At 39.2% G+C, this 15,887-nt stretch overlaps 1 protein-coding gene and 1 long non-coding RNA gene across 2 annotated transcripts; both read left to right on the top strand.

Annotated features, from left to right (window-relative positions):
- Positions 1-599: 599 nt before the first annotated feature.
- Uba1 (ubiquitin-like activating enzyme 1) lies at positions 600-6,785 on the top strand. The gene is made up of 4 exons (XM_064681681.1): positions 600-1,740; positions 2,625-4,340; positions 5,206-5,514; positions 5,580-6,785. Exons 1-4 carry the CDS (start codon positions 901-903, stop codon positions 6,363-6,365), a joined length of 3,651 nt encoding a protein of 1,216 aa, XP_064537751.1. The 5' UTR covers positions 600-900; the 3' UTR covers positions 6,366-6,785.
- Positions 6,786-7,244: 459 nt separating this feature from the next.
- LOC135428173 (uncharacterized) lies at positions 7,245-11,372 on the top strand. Its single transcript, XR_010436220.1, has 3 exons — positions 7,245-7,476; positions 7,555-7,840; positions 10,506-11,372. It is a non-coding gene; the product is annotated as an uncharacterized LOC135428173 (long non-coding RNA).
- The last annotated feature ends 4,515 nt before the right edge of the window (positions 11,373-15,887 follow it).

A 15,887-nucleotide genomic window follows, 5' to 3' on the forward strand; every position in this document is an offset into this window, starting at 1 on the left:
ATTCAGCAAACCGAATAATATTAAAAACTCCCTTGGGTGACCAAGAAGTGTGCGGTGAGCGGATATGCCCTGAATTATATTGAGTTCAGAAAAAGAGTCCGCCCTGTAGGAGCGTTCATTAGAGTTTTACGCAGTATTTACATATAAAAATAATATTTTTCAAGCATTTACAATGATAGCAACATAATAAGCTACCAATTTCGTAGGCAAACTAACCTATATTAATTTTTTCAACAATAATGTACTCAAAAAATGTTCTCGCTGCCGTTGTTCACATTTTTAAATCACGCGCCAAGAAATTCAGCTGCCACATTCCTTGAGCGTACAAAATGTAGTAATCTGGCAGCGCTGTAATGCTTGTCATGTGGCAACGCTATGGCAACATGTCGCCGCATTTCGCCGCACCGCCACCTCTTCGCCGCACATTTAATGCATAACCCCCAAAAGTTATCGCTCAGCACTGCTCAACTGATTTATCGAAATAGCTTACACAAGGAAATGTTAATTAAAGCCACAACTCTGTTATGTGGCAACTTATGCTGGTAAGTGCGTAGTCTAGGCCATCTGGCAAGGCCGCAGCAACACTATTGTGAACCGCAGAGCGCAAGCAACACTAAAAAATTGCGAATTAATTTTTGGCAACAGCATTAGTTGAGTGCTACTTATAAAAAATTACAGATAGTTATACGTTGTAAGTGTAAAGTGTGTGCAATTAGTTGATCGCTGTTTGCGCTGAGCATCAGCATAGTGTGTGTGTGCCACAGACACAGCCGTATAATCGAAAGCCATTCAAAGAAACAGCAGTCGTCGCCGTCGCCGGACCCACACTCGTGCACATTTCGCAGTCGTCGGTGGGACCACGACACGCTATTTTAGGAATTAAGCATATAAACAATAAGCATGTCCCGCTCTGAGTCAGCCTCCTGCACCAGCACCAGAGCCAGCAGCTCGGAGCCGCCGCTATGCAAACGCCTTAAATTGGATGAAGCCGGCGAGGATGGGGTTGCCGGTGGAGCAGCCGGGGTGCCAGAAGCATCATCAAGCAGCACCACCACCACTAGCAGCAGCAGCCAGCAGCGGCGCAAGCTCGCTGCCAGCAGTAGCAGCAGCGGCGTCAGCGACAACGGCAGCAACAACAACTACGAAAATCACGACAAAGCAAACGACGTTGACATGTTGAATGTGACAGAGACAGCTATAGCTACAGCTGCTGTTGCTGCAAACGAAACAGACGTGTGCGTATCGTCGTCTACTTCTGACACGGGCGCAGCGAATACGTCAAAGCAGCCAGCTGCCGGTGGCGGGGACGTTAGTACATCGTCAGCAGTGAATAAGGAAAGTAGTAACAATTGTGCGTTGTCCTCGTCCGCGACAGAAACAAATTCACTGGATACGGCAACAATTGCGCGCACTGTCAGCTCAACAAACTCCAACGTTAGTTCCACCAACAGCAACAACCAACACAGCAGCACCAGCAACAACAACAATAACAGTAACAACAGTGCAGTTATGGCTGCCAACAGCAACAGCGCTGCCGGAGCTTCTGCCGCCGCCGCTGGAGACATTGATGAGTCGCTTTATTCGCGCCAACTTTATGTGCTGGGACACGATGCGATGCGTCGCATGGCCAATTCGGACATCTTGTTGTCCGGTTTGGGCGGTCTCGGCCTCGAGATAGCCAAGAATGTCATTTTGGGCGGCGTTAAATCGATTACCCTGCATGACACAGCAGCTTGTACGGTAAGTGCGGCCGTTTGCTTTTTGGCTAAAAATCAATAATTGACTTTGTGTCGAATTCTAATTGCCGCGCGCGCGAAACAAAAATGAAAAAATGCAGCGGAACACGCAATCCGACCTGATTAGAGAAAGAAAAAAAGTCACACATGATTCATGATTCTGCAAAAAACAACAACAAAAAGAATTGGCAAACTCGCTAATTTTCATAGAGAGCAGCGCGTCGTTCTTTTTCTAGGTTATGTTTGCGCTTTGCCTAGTTTTCAACGCACTAGTTGGGCAAAAAAAGCGCTTAAGAAAAAAGAAATTGCTTAAATTTTTTTCATTCGTTTTTTTTCTTCGGCGCTTTTTGCTATTCCCGCTCGCTTTTTGGTTCTCGCTATAAAGTGTGCGAGCGAGACGACTAGCGTGTGTGCTGACTGTAATTGTTTTGGCACTGCGCTTTGTGTGCACATTCGCTATTGTTTTACTTTGTGAGCAAGCAATAAGAAATGCACTTCAGAGTTATTCGAATGTATTTAAGCAACATTAATCATATGCCGTGCGTTATTTAATTACATTTCATATCTCTAAGTATATTTTCTTAGATATTGCAATCGGATCGCGCATTAACAGCTATTTATGCGCTTGCACAGCGTTGCCACATAGCACACAAATTAACAACTGTTATGCATATATCGCAATAAGAGCTTTCGTATAAACAGGTCACGACAATAGCGTCGTTGTCGTCGTCGTCGACCGTTCGTTGCCCCCCACACTCCCCTTTTGCGCCCTGCATCCCCTGTCAAAGAGTCAGCGACTTCAGCTGAATTTCACAATATTTTGCGTTCGCTGAACTTTTCTCATTTTGCTAATCTTTTTTATGCGTCTTCTTCTTCTACCTTTTGTAGCTCAACGACTTGGCCTCGCAATTCTATCTGACCAAGTCGGACATTGGCAAGAACCGTGCAGAGGCCTCGTGCGCCCAGCTGGCGGAGCTGAACAGCTATGTGCGCACCCACTCATATAGTGGCGCCCTAACGGATCAGTTTCTCAGCCAGTTCCGTGTCATCGTTCTGACCAATTCGGATGCCGCCGAGCAGCAGCGCATCGGCCAGTTTGCCCATGAGAACAATATTGCTCTCATTATTGCCGAGACGCGCGGCCTGTTTGCCAAGGTGTTCTGTGACTTTGGCGACAAGTTCACCATTTACGATCAGGATGGCGCCCAGCCGGTGTCAACCATGATAGCCAGCATTACACACGATGCACAGGGCGTGGTTACCTGCCTGGATGAGACGCGTCATGGCTTTAACGATGGCGACTATGTCACCTTCTCGGAGGTACAGGGCATGCACCAGCTGAACGGCTGCCAGCCCATCAAGATCAATGTGCTGGGTCCGTACACCTTTAGCATTGGTGACACCAGCAAATATGATGAATATAAGTCTGGCGGCGTGGCCACACAGGTGAAGATGCCCAAGACCATCAGCTTCAAGTCTCTGGCCGATGCCGAGCAGGAGCCCGAGTTCTTGATTTCGGATTTCGCTAAGCTGGAAGCGCCCGCCACACTGCACGTGGCCTTTAAAGCTCTGGACTGCTATTTGCAAAATAATCACGCCGTGCCGCGTCCCTGGAACAACGAGGATGCCGATAAGTTTTTGCAGCTGTGCAAGGAAATCAAGAGCGATGTCGACGAGCAGCTAGTGCTGAAGTTTGCCAAGATCTGTTCGGGCAACACCTGCCCGTTGGACGCCGCCATTGGTGGCATTGTTGCTCAGGAGGTGCTGAAGGCGTGCAGCGGTAAATTTTCGCCCATCTTTCAATGGTTCTACTATGATGCACTCGAGTGTCTGCCGGCCGAGGGTGTTACCGAGGAGGATGCACAGCCACTGGGCACACGCTACGATGCACAGATTGCCATATTTGGACGCAAGTTCCAGGAGCAGTTGGCCGATGCCAAATGGTTTATTGTCGGCGCTGGCGCCATTGGCTGTGAGCTGCTTAAAAACTTTGGCATGCTTGGACTGGGCGTTGGCAATGGCCAGATCTTTGTTACTGACATGGATCTCATTGAGAAATCAAATCTGAATCGTCAGTTTCTGTTCCGTCCGCACGATGTGCAGAAGCCCAAGGCGTTGACAGCTGCCGATGCCATCAAGCGCATGAATCCCGATGTCAAGGTGACGGCATATGAGCTGCGCGTGGGCGCCGAAACGGAGAAGGTATTCTCCGAGGACTTCTTTGGCAAGCTGCATGGTGTGGCCAATGCGTTGGACAATGTCGATGCCCGCATCTATATGGATCGCAAATGCATCTTTAATCGCATACCGCTGGTCGAGACCGGCACCCTGGGCACCATGGGCAATGTGCAAGTGATTGTGCCATTCGCCACCGAATCGTACAGCTCCTCACAGGATCCGCCAGAGAAGAGCATACCCATTTGTACGCTTAAGAACTTTCCCAATGCCATTGAGCATACCCTGCAATGGGCACGCGACTGCTTCGAAGGCGTCTTCAAGCAGATCGCCGAGAATGCTGCACAATACATCTCCGATCCGCAGTTCACCGAGCGCATCCTAAAGCTGCCTGGCATACAGCCACTGGAGATACTTGAATCGATTAAGGTGAGTTTTACAGTAATTACTTTTTCTGTAGACATGGGTACTTCTGCAAACGATGCATTAACAATACAAATCTGATTTAATTTTATGGGCTTAGATCTGCATACTTAACTATTTTCCTATTTGATAAATAATTTGCATGTTCCCAAAGCTATTTAATTTCTTAAAAAAGAACTCGATGTGTATCATACATTGCAGGCAAGATCAGAAATCGTTTGCTTATTTACCAAAAGAATTATATATATATATATTTTGTATATTCTTATAGATCAAATATTTCAGATACTCTAATGGACGTTAACTCCTTATAAAGTTTGATCGATAAATATCGAAAATTTCATATAAAGTTCGGCATTGAAGCTGTCATTTAATTATTGTCTGCTTTCTATTATATATTTTTAAATTATAAATGTCTTGGGCGGCTTTTAGACCGATAGTTCTTAACAAACTTTACAAAAATTGATCGATAAAGATCGAGTACTATCTTAAGTTCTAACTTGAAGATACCCATAAATTGTTAGATATGTATCTATTACTTACTGACAATTATATATATGTATATATGATGTTTACTTTCAAAACCTAAGCTCTCTCATACACTGAGAAATGATCGATAAATATGAAACTTTTCTTAAATACTATAAAGGTTGTCGATAATTCTAAAACTTCAGAGTAATATTGAATTTTTGCACTGATTAGTTACTGTCATTAATAAAAATGTTGATTGTTTTTATTATTATGATTAATGAAAAACCACTTATTTGATATGAAGAAGTTTCGAATAATTTGCTTTTATAGAACCCCTATTATATGACGTTAAGCATTATGAACACTCATTTACTTATATTGGTCCCCTCTCTGTTTTTAGAAAGCCCTGATCGATGACAAGCCGAAAAGCTTTGCCCACTGCGTGGAATGGGCGCGTCTCCACTGGGAAGATCAGTACGCCAATCAAATCAAACAGCTGCTCTTCAATTTCCCACCCGAGCAGGTCACATCGAGCGGTCAGCCCTTCTGGTCTGGCCCCAAGCGCTGTCCCGAACCGCTTGTTTTCGATGTGAATGAACCGATGCACTTGGACTATGTCTATGCGGCGGCCAACTTGCGTGCCGAGGTCTATGGCATACCCCAAGTGCGTGATCGCCAGAAAATTGCCGAGCTGGTGCAGCAGGTTAAGGTAAGGATTGGGGATAACAGGAAATCTATATAGGAATCAATCATGTACTTAATTTCCTGTTGTAGGTGCCCGAATTTAAGCCACGTTCTGGCGTTAAGATTGAGACAAATGAGGCAGCCGCCGCTGCGGCAGCCAATAACTTTGATGATGGCGAGGTGGATCAGGATCGTGTGGATAAGATCATAACAGAGCTGCTGAAGAATGCTGATAAGAGCTCGAAGATAACGCCGCTGGAGTTCGAAAAGGACGATGATAACAATCTGCACATGGACTTTATTGTGGCCTGCTCCAATTTGCGTGCGACCAACTATAAAATCCCACCGGCCGATCGTCATAAGTCCAAGCTAATTGCTGGCAAGATTATACCGGCCATAGCCACCACTACCTCGGTGCTGTCCGGCCTGGCTGTGCTGGAGGTGATCAAACTGATTGCCGGTCATCGTGATTTGCCCAACTTTAAGAATGCGTTTGCCAATTTGGCGCTGCCATTCTTGGCCTTCTCGGAGCCGCTGCCGGCGGCCAAGAACAAATACTACGACAAGGAATGGACACTGTGGGATCGTTTTGAGGTCACCGGCGAGATGTCGCTGCAGGAGTTCCTTAACTATTTTGACGAAAGGGAGAAATTGAAGATCACAATGCTGTCGCAGGGCGTCTCAATGCTCTATTCATTCTTCATGCCCAAGGCCAAGTGCTCGGAGCGTCTGCCCCTGCCCATGTCCGAGGTGGTGCGACGTGTTTCCAAGCGGCGTATTGAGCCCTACGAGCGCTCCCTGGTATTCGAGATATGCTGCAACGATGTCGATGGCGAGGATGTGGAGGTGCCCTATGTGCGTTACACGCTGCCCTAAGCCCCGGTGCAGCCGATATGCCACGCCCCCTAATCTTAATTGTAACAGTTAAATTATTATTTAAACAAAAGAGAAAATAACATTTTTTTTGGTCGTCGCGTTTGGAGTTGTGCGCCTGAAAGTTTACAGAGTGGAGCAGGATTGCATTTTAAACAAAAAGAAACAAAATAGGAAAAGCCAGAAAATGGCTAAAACAACACACTCTCACCCACATCTCCCGCACACTCACACACAACACACACACGAACACAACTAATCGATATAGAAATTATATATTATATATGTATGTGTAATCCTATAAGGAAATGGCAAATATTGAATTCGCGTTACACGAAAATACAAAGACTCGACTTAAAAACTAAAAAAAAAAAGGAAAGAGAAAAAAAACGAAACAATTAAAAATAAAATTTTGTGTCTGCTCATCATAGGTTAAAAATCGTTTAAATATGGAGCGCATTTCGTTTTTTTTTTATTTTAAATTTGATATAAACTAAAAAAAGAAATTAAATTGTATTAAAGGCGAAGCAACTGAATAAAGCTGTATATTTCATATGGTAATCGAGTCTGGGTTAATTTCCCTCGCCTTTAGTTTTTTGCCATTTTGAAAGCTAATTTCGTTTGGAACATCTTTTGCATAAAACCGCACACACAACCGCGCGCCCCCCGTCCCACCAAGAAGCTTAAGCCAAATTGCTCCGAGCCCATCTATCTACAGAAGCAACCCATCGCAACTCTTAACCCCGCTGCCATTATGTTTGTTGCACTCGCAGTCAGTTAGTAAAAAGTTACGTGACACAATTAAATATTTTATGCCCCAAGACGTTTATGCCGTGTCGGTGGCAGCGGCTGCCACTAAAGTGCAATTGGCAAGTGCCTTCCGCTTTCACCAAACCTAGCCGCCCCCCTAAAGTTGTGTGTTATAATTAAATATTACACGCAATGCAACTGAAGTATAGCAAAGTTATGCAGCTTCTTTCTGCACTGCGGCCGGGCAAAGTTTTCCCTCAAATTATGCAGTTAATGAAACAAACTCCTGAGTGAAATACATATCGCGTGGGCACCACGTCGAGCTGAAACTGGATACGCTACGCAGCAGCTGCATATTTCACATGTACGTCATTTAATAGAAATAATATATAAAAACCCCGCCCATTATTTTTCACTTTAGCTAAAAGTTTCTTTATTTCAGGTAATTTGGCTGGAAACGAACTTATCTAAAATACTCTCGAAGTGACGGCGGCGCATACGGTCCTTGCAATTGGTGCATTTCAAGAGATACGTGTAGAGCGAAGAAGCTATCAAAATCTTTGCAGGCAACATACATCTGTTTAAAGTAAGGAACTTTTGGGTGTATTTAGATTAACTGCGAAAAGGGATTTCCAGCCACATAGTCCACATAAATCCTTCACGTTTAGTTAACGACCTTTAAATAAGAGGAATAAAATCTGATCTGTGAGAAACCATCGCATACTATGGTAAGATTTATAAAATAGTTGTCATTAAAGAACAAATATATATTATAATATATTTATTTATATATAGTTACAAAACAATCTTCAATAGCACTAAGGTAGTATTCGTCTGGGAACGTGAGGAATTTGAACTGGTAACCTTCTTGTTACTGGTTCTGCTTGGACAACTTATGGAACACGAGTTTCTTTTTATTATTGAAAACTTCTAAAAACCTCATAAAATACATCTGGAAGAGATCTCTATTTATCTTATCGATTATATCTAAAAAATAACCCAACTATTTATGATGAGATTCATGTTATAATAATTTTTATCGATTGTATTAAAAATATAATACAACTATTTATGATGAGACTATTATAATATCATTATATCTGTCTAAGATAAATAGAGTATTAGCTCTCCAAGTCAAGATCTATTTGAATTTATGATAATTTAAGGATTTTTTGAATGGGAATTTCTTAAGGATTAAATGCTTGATTAAAACTTTTAAAAACCTAAAAAATTAATATTATTTTTCACATTTTATACACACATCATAAATAGGGGTTATGTTTTAGATATAATCTATAAACTGGAGTGCTGGAATATTTAATAGATTATATACTATATTAAAATTTTGAAAAAGTTTATAAATTCAGTATTATTATCCACATTTTATTATACATAACAAATAGTTGGGTATTTTGTTTTCAAGTATAATCGATCTCATAAATTAAAACAGTGCTAGCTGTCCATATCAAGCTCTATTTGAGCTTATGATAACTTACGGAACTTTTAAATTGGAGTTTTTAAGGATTAAATATACTAGATTAAAAATTTTAAAAACATAAATATCACTCTTATAATGCACATTTTATAACACATAATAAATAGTTAGATCATTTTTTTGATAGAATCTATAACATTATTTTAATATAGTCAAAGCACTTCAAGACAAGCTCTTTTTGAGATTATAATAATCTAAGCCCTTTTTATGTTTTAACTTTCTGTTTAGAATTTGTTAAGAAGTTTTAATGCAACTACAGGTCTAAAAGCCCATTAAGTACGCTGCTTAAAATTTCAGATGCTGTTGGGTATTATCAATGGGTATTATTAAGTCCCGAAATCGATATAATCTATTTATGATAAACGGGTGTAATTACGCACAACTGATCTCTGTAATATATTTCATTTTATAGTTATATATCTCTATATATAAAACTGTTTGTCCTGACTGACTGAATGACTGACTGACTGACTGACTGACTGACTGACTGACTGACTGACTGACTGACTGACTGACTGACCGACTGACTGATTGGTGATCAACGCACAGCCCAAACCGTAAGAGCTAGGAGGCTGCAGTTACCTTATGTGATGTAGGTGCACGTTAAGACGGGGTTTCGGGAAATTCCACCCGCAAGTGTGGAAAAATCGCGAAAAACGTTTGTATGTAACTTTTTTGTTTACCATCCGATCGGCCTCAAACTTATTTTCAAAGATCTTTGTTCAAATTCATTTGAGGGGTGTTTCACACTTTTCGTAAAATCCGTTCCTCCTTGGTGGAAATTGAGGTCAAAGATTTGGTGGGTGACGTTTCGCGCTCAAATTCATTTCCAAAGATCTATAAGAAAAATCATTTGATACGTGTTTCACACTTTTCGCAGAATTCACACTTTTTCGTGGGGAATGCGATTTAAAGATTTTTTGAGCGAAGTTTTAAGTTGTGTCCGATTTGCTTGAAAATTATTTTCAAAGCTCTACATAAGAACTTAATAAATACGTATTTCAGCGATTTGGGAAATTCCACCCGCAACAGTGATAAATTGGCGGAAAACGGTTGTATGAAAGTTTTTTGTTTACGATTCGATCGGCCCCAAACTTATTTTCAAAGATCTTTGTTCAAATTCATTTAAAAGGTGTTTCACACTTTTCGAAAAATCCGTTCCTCCTTGGTGGAAATTGAGGTCAAAGATTTGGTGGGTGACGTTTCGCGCTCAAATTCATTTCCAAAGATCTATAAGAAAAATCATTTGAGACGTGTTTCACACTTTTCGCAGAATCCAAATTTTTTCGGGTGGAATACGACTCAAAGACTTTTTGTGCGAGGTTTTAAGTTGTGTCCGATTTGCTTCAAACTTATTTTCAAAGCTCTAGATAAGAACTTAATGAATACGTATTTCAGCGATTTGGGAAATCCCACCCGCAACAGTGGTAAATTGGCGGAAAACGGTTGTATGAAAGTTTTTTGTTTACGATTCAATCGGCCCCAAACTAATTTTCAAAGATCTTTGTTCAAATTCATTGGAGGGTTGTTTCACACTTTTTGAAAAATCCATCCCTCCTTGGTGCAAATGGGGTCGAAGATTTGGTGGATGATGTTTTATGTTCAAATTTATTTCCAAAGATCTATAATAAAAATCATTTGAGACGTGTTTCACATTTTTCGCTAAATCTAAGCTCCTTCGGTGGAAAATGCATTTCAAAGATTTTTTTGGTGAATTTTAAGTTTTGTCCGATTTGCATAAAAGTTTTTTGATTCCCGTCCGATCAGTTTCAAAATCATTTTCAAAGCTTTTTGGAAACATTGATGCCACGGGCAAGGCCGGGTTATACCCGCTAGTATTTCATATGATTGTTCTCCAATAATTTATGCGAAAAACTTTCCATTCTTACGTATTTTAGCTCTTTGTGCCTTGGTCAATCCCATGCTTGATTCTGCGTAATATTACGAACCGGCAAAGGCGTAATCTCGGAGCTTTGATGCATATCGCTCGTGGTGGTGCGTCAGCTTTTGTGATTTCGGGCTGAGTCATGGGAGCTTGGCACAGTGTGTTGACGGGAAAGCACCCAACCATGGCTTTCGAAAATTCGAAATTTCTGGCAGAAAAGTTAGCGGGAACGAAATCAGCTTATTGCACAAGGGCCCGTCTGTCAGAACTGAGTGCGAATTATAATATTAACTGGAATTTCACACTTAAGCTAACGTGCGCGGGCATCTGATGGAATTTGTGGAACATAACGAATTTAATCAAATGGGTTATTTCTGATGCGTAAAGCGCATTTTTTTAATAACACAAATTGGCATCAAATATGTATTATTATCTTATTAATTATGACATAAACAATTATATTTAATGCGATGATACATTTAAAAGAGCATTTCAAATTCCCCATTATATGACTAAATACGTGTCTTTTGTGTATTCCGCTTCTTTGTTGTTGTTGTTGTTGTTGTGGTTGTTTTATGACATTTTTTACGTATATCCGGTGACGTTGCAAACCTGCTGGCTAAAATCCAAAAGTAAAAAATCCAGTTCTGTATTCGGCAGTGTGCGAACTGGAGACACCCTTTACCCAGCCATACGAGAGCCTACCTAGGAAATTTGGTGTCTCTAGCGCTGATGAGCTCCATGATATGTCCCAAAAAATGTAAATCGGAAACCGATTTTTATCGATTTTGTGAAAACAGACCTTGATCTGTGTGGGCAAAAGTAAAAGATGCCTGCATAAACCCATAATACCCTTTTTTGCGCCCATTTTCTATGTTACAGGGCATAACAAGTCAAAGGGGCTCTAATCGGTAGTGCCCGAATAAGGATACCCTGGAAGATAAATGGAAGATACTTGATAAATACATATTATTGAAGAAGATACATGTCAAGCATTGAGTAATAAATATATGTTTATAAAAACCTACGAGATTTGCTAAAAAAAACAGTACTTTGATATCGATTTTTTGCTTGGAAAATGGGCATGTTTTTGATTATCGGAAACAAACTACCTACGTTCAAATTTCAAAATTTCTCTAGCTCTCATAGGTTCTGAGATCCTTTTGTTCATACATGTGCATGGATGGACAAACCGTCTAACAAATGGGCAGACGGACATGTCAAGATCAACTCGGCTTTTGATGTTGACCAAGTATATATATACTTTATGGGGACAGAGGTGCTTCATTCCGCCTGTTAAAAGCATATGCACAAGACCATATACTCTTTTTAGCCATTTTCAATGGTTACAGGGTATAAAACGAAACAAAATAAATTATAAATAAAAGTAACTTTTTTCCTGGCCGTTATGTTGGCAATTTGAATATTTTTCATATCACATATTTGTTTTGTTGCTTAATTAATTAAATTCAATAAATTTTCACTCGCTTGTGACACTTTTGGTGATAATGAGGCGAAGCGGCAAAAACGCCAACATCGAATCTGATTAATGGAACATTCTCCATTTAAATCGTCAAGGTGGACGCCAACCAGCTGATGGACACGGACACGGACTCGGACCCGGGTGCATTGCACGGCGCTCGGTTTGGTCCAAGGGGAACTTGCAGCAATTGCAATTGTTATGACAACGAATTTGTTGTTGTTTTTTCTGTAAATATTAATTGCACAGATAGCCAATTGGGGGCCATGTGAAGGCCGCTGCTTACAATTAGGCCGGCATTTCCTGTCTCCACATAAAATAAAACTTTTACTTGCTGCTCGCTTCGATGAGACATTTGAATAATATTCAAGTGCGACATCCGCTGCCAAATTCATGCCAACAGCATGTTAAATGTGGGAGTAGACACTAAATGGTTTTTTACAAGTATTTTATTCATCTATTAAGTGATCTTTACAGGTGGAAGTATCTGCGAAGCGCAGTTAAACTCATTATTTTAATATTTGAGAAAAAAGTATATTATTTGATAAATTATTTCTGTAGAACGTTTAGAAAGTTTTTAAAGTAAATCCTAAAATTAATATAAAACTCTTACAAGAAATACCAATATTTTGTTTAATTATTTTAATTATTTCTTAACTTTTTACTTTTGCTCTGCGCTGCGCTGGCAAATCTCAACAAATTAAAGCTTGGAAAGAGGGAATAAAAAAGGAAGGTTCTTGAAATGGTTGGTTATATTTTATTTATATATTATATTAAAATATTGTATAAGCTGGGTGAGATCTAGTTAATAAAATATTTTAAAATGGAAGGTCGCCAAAACTAGCAAAACTTATATTTATTTTTTTATTAATATTATTATTCTTATACTAAGCTCAAGTCAGGTAAATTAAAATTTATTATCATATTATAATATATTATATTACATTATATTATAATATATAATATTATTTATAATTAATTTATATTCTCGTGCCGTTTATGCTTTATAAATATTTTATTAATATAATATTACAACAATAGTACTAAAAAATAAATTTCAAAATAAATAAAATAATAATATATATAAACAAATATATATATTAAACAAATTTGTATTCAAATTATAAAACTTAAAATCTTAAACAGATTTTGAGTAATAATATAAAATAGGTTATATATATTATTGATATAGGATTGATTATAAATTTGGTTTAATTAAATGTCCGACTAACACAGCTTACTATTCTATGCGTAGAGTTTCGCATAGGGTATTTCGAGGTCCATCAACAACAATTGAGACCACACATATTGGACAATTAATGGCAGTTAGCACAAATTTCGAAATAGTTTTTGATTTCCTGCCTCGTTTTGGACACTGTGTCGTCTGTGGAAGTGGAACGTGTTCGATTTTGCGCACCTCTAAAAATATTAAAATAGATATATATATACTTATGCATATATGGCGACATGTAAATCGCATGTGCACGCGGCCAGAGTCCATTTACGAAAGAGATCGTATGTAAATATTTAAATTGAGTCATTAAAAAAAAACACTCATTGCACAATGGAAAGCGGCGACAGGAACAACAGCTTATTAGACATTATCCATATCGGCCAGACGACGACGTCCGTGCGTCGCGGCGCCCGGATCCATATAGTATATTGTATAAGCGATCTCGACTAGGCACACGCTGCAGACCATAATTGATTTATGTCACGAACTTGCCACAGACGTTCAAAGCTACAAGATATAACGTATTTATCAACTGCAATTAATGTGAGAACGCAATATATACATATATAAAAAAATATAAAATAAATAAATATGCTTATATAAAGGAAAAACAACGTACAGATAATGTCCACTGAGTCATTGACATCGGCGTATGCTAACCTTAGCCCCCGACCAAATGCATCTCTTTTTTTCATATGCGCACTATCAATGCGCATGAAAACAAGTAAGAATATAACTTATGATCGGCACACCGAAGCTTAAATATCCTTATAGTCATACGGCTTGGGATCCTGCAGATATGTGAGGAATTAGTGAAGTTCGTACTTTAAAAACAGAAAATTAATCCATACAAAAACTCATTTGGGAATATGCAATATTTCCTATAAAGATCTATGATATAGTGGGCCGATGATAACCCGACTTTACCCATATGTTTTGAGCTTGGTAAAAGTCTTTAATGACATGTTTGGTTAAGATATATTGAAAGGCAAATACACCTCCGATTAATCCAAAAGCAGCAATACCATATAACGATTCGATTTTAACACATGTAGGGCCTGCCACAGAGGGACGTGGGTATAAGGACTCGTCTGTTTATACGGAGCAAGAATAAATAAAGCCATGATATAGATATATATATACTTTATGTTGCACGACACAATCATCATACCCCTGGAGAAGCGTATGAAAATGCAATAAATATAACATTATTATAAGAAACATAAATCATATATGTAGCGGATGTGATGACATCCGCATATGCGTGTATACTGCCCCGATACCGAGAACCACTTTATCGATAAGTCAAGGCTTTTGATCTTGACCATGGCAGCGCTACGTCAACTAAAACTATGATCAATTACGGTTCTATCGATCGGAAGTTACGCCATGACGTACCCACGCACCTATCTAGAGGTATTGAGTAAATATTGTTGCTATTGATAAGGTATTAGACTTATATTTATTTGGAAATTCTTATATTCATATTGGGTATTTTTTTGGGTCACAACGTGCATTGCTCAAACGACCACGCCCCTTGCACAGTGGGGCAGTGGAGTACTGAAAATTCAATTGACGATTGATCCCAAAAGACCTCAAGACTGACTCGTAATTTGAGCGATGAGATAAATATGTGAATGTGTATAGTTGTTCTCTGTGTTGACTGGGGTCTAGGTCTACGATTATACGTAAACACATGGTATTTGATTAAATGACAATAAATTACATTTAAATGAATATGGATCACAATTATCGACAGTACGTCAGCATCACTCATCATCTGCATAAGCACAGAGATTATAAGAAATTTTTTAATTTTTTTAAGAATTACCCATACACAAATATACGCAAAAATAATTTTAAAAACATATATATTTATATATTATAAGAAGTAACTTTCAACCAAGAGATCAAATCAACATTTACAAAATTAATTCCCCTAAAAGATCTAAATTGTAGAGAATAAAACTTTTTTGAAATAAAAAACATTTGATTATTATTCAAATTGACGTTTATAAATATTTAAGAAAATGTTTAAAGTTCTTATTCTTTCAAGTAGTATTTCTGCGGGTCAATAACCTAAATAAATGTAGGTAAAAATAAATAAATAGTAAATATATTAAGAAGAAATTTAATTTTTTCTTTCTTCTCAGCTATTGACTGATAAACATTTAATAGTCTTCAATTTCGTTAAGAAATTACATCTGACAAGACTCTTCCGATTCCTTCTTTCTATAACTTAATTAAGAGCAAAATGATTTGATTTCATGCTCTTAAACTGACGTGTGCCACACGATCGCTCTTGAGGCATGCTGCAGTTGCAATAATGCAGTGTCACCCCCCGAATTTAACACAATTGCTTAACAAATATGTAAACATTGCGTTCGCGTCTTACTTAAGTCAACTGCAGCTCTGCAACACTCGCAATTGGCACACGAAAACACTCTCTTCCGAAGAAGCAATGGTCGTAAAACAGAAATGGCGAAGAGGCCTAAGAAAACATCGCCATAGACGAAGCGAACAGTAAAAACTGCACTCGCTTTAAGCCGCGCAGTCGTCGTGCATTTATTGCTATGCCTCGAACTCTTAGCTGCTGCGATCGCTGTGCGCTCACGCGTCAGGCTCTCTCGCCACTTAACTAAATCAACAGTCAGACAAACCAAAACGGTTTTGTGTCGCGC

The sequence above is a fragment of the Drosophila montana genome, unplaced genomic scaffold (assembly GCF_035044405.1).
Source record: "Drosophila montana isolate Dmon_TW-CO22-7 unplaced genomic scaffold, ASM3504440v1 contig_2438_1, whole genome shotgun sequence".
Taxonomy (NCBI): Eukaryota; Metazoa; Arthropoda; class Insecta; order Diptera; family Drosophilidae; genus Drosophila; species Drosophila montana.

Bases quoted from the DNA above. Each gene is read 5' to 3' on its own strand.
- Uba1 (XM_064681681.1), top strand. From the start codon at position 901: ATGTCCCGCTCTGAGTCAGCCTCCTGCACCAGCACCAGAGCCAGCAGC. The intron at 1,741-2,624 runs GTAAGTGCGGCC...TACCTTTTGTAG, and splicing joins ATGACACAGCAGCTTGTACG to CTCAACGACTTGGCCTCGCA. The intron at 4,341-5,205 runs GTGAGTTTTACA...CTCTGTTTTTAG, and splicing joins AGATACTTGAATCGATTAAG to AAAGCCCTGATCGATGACAA.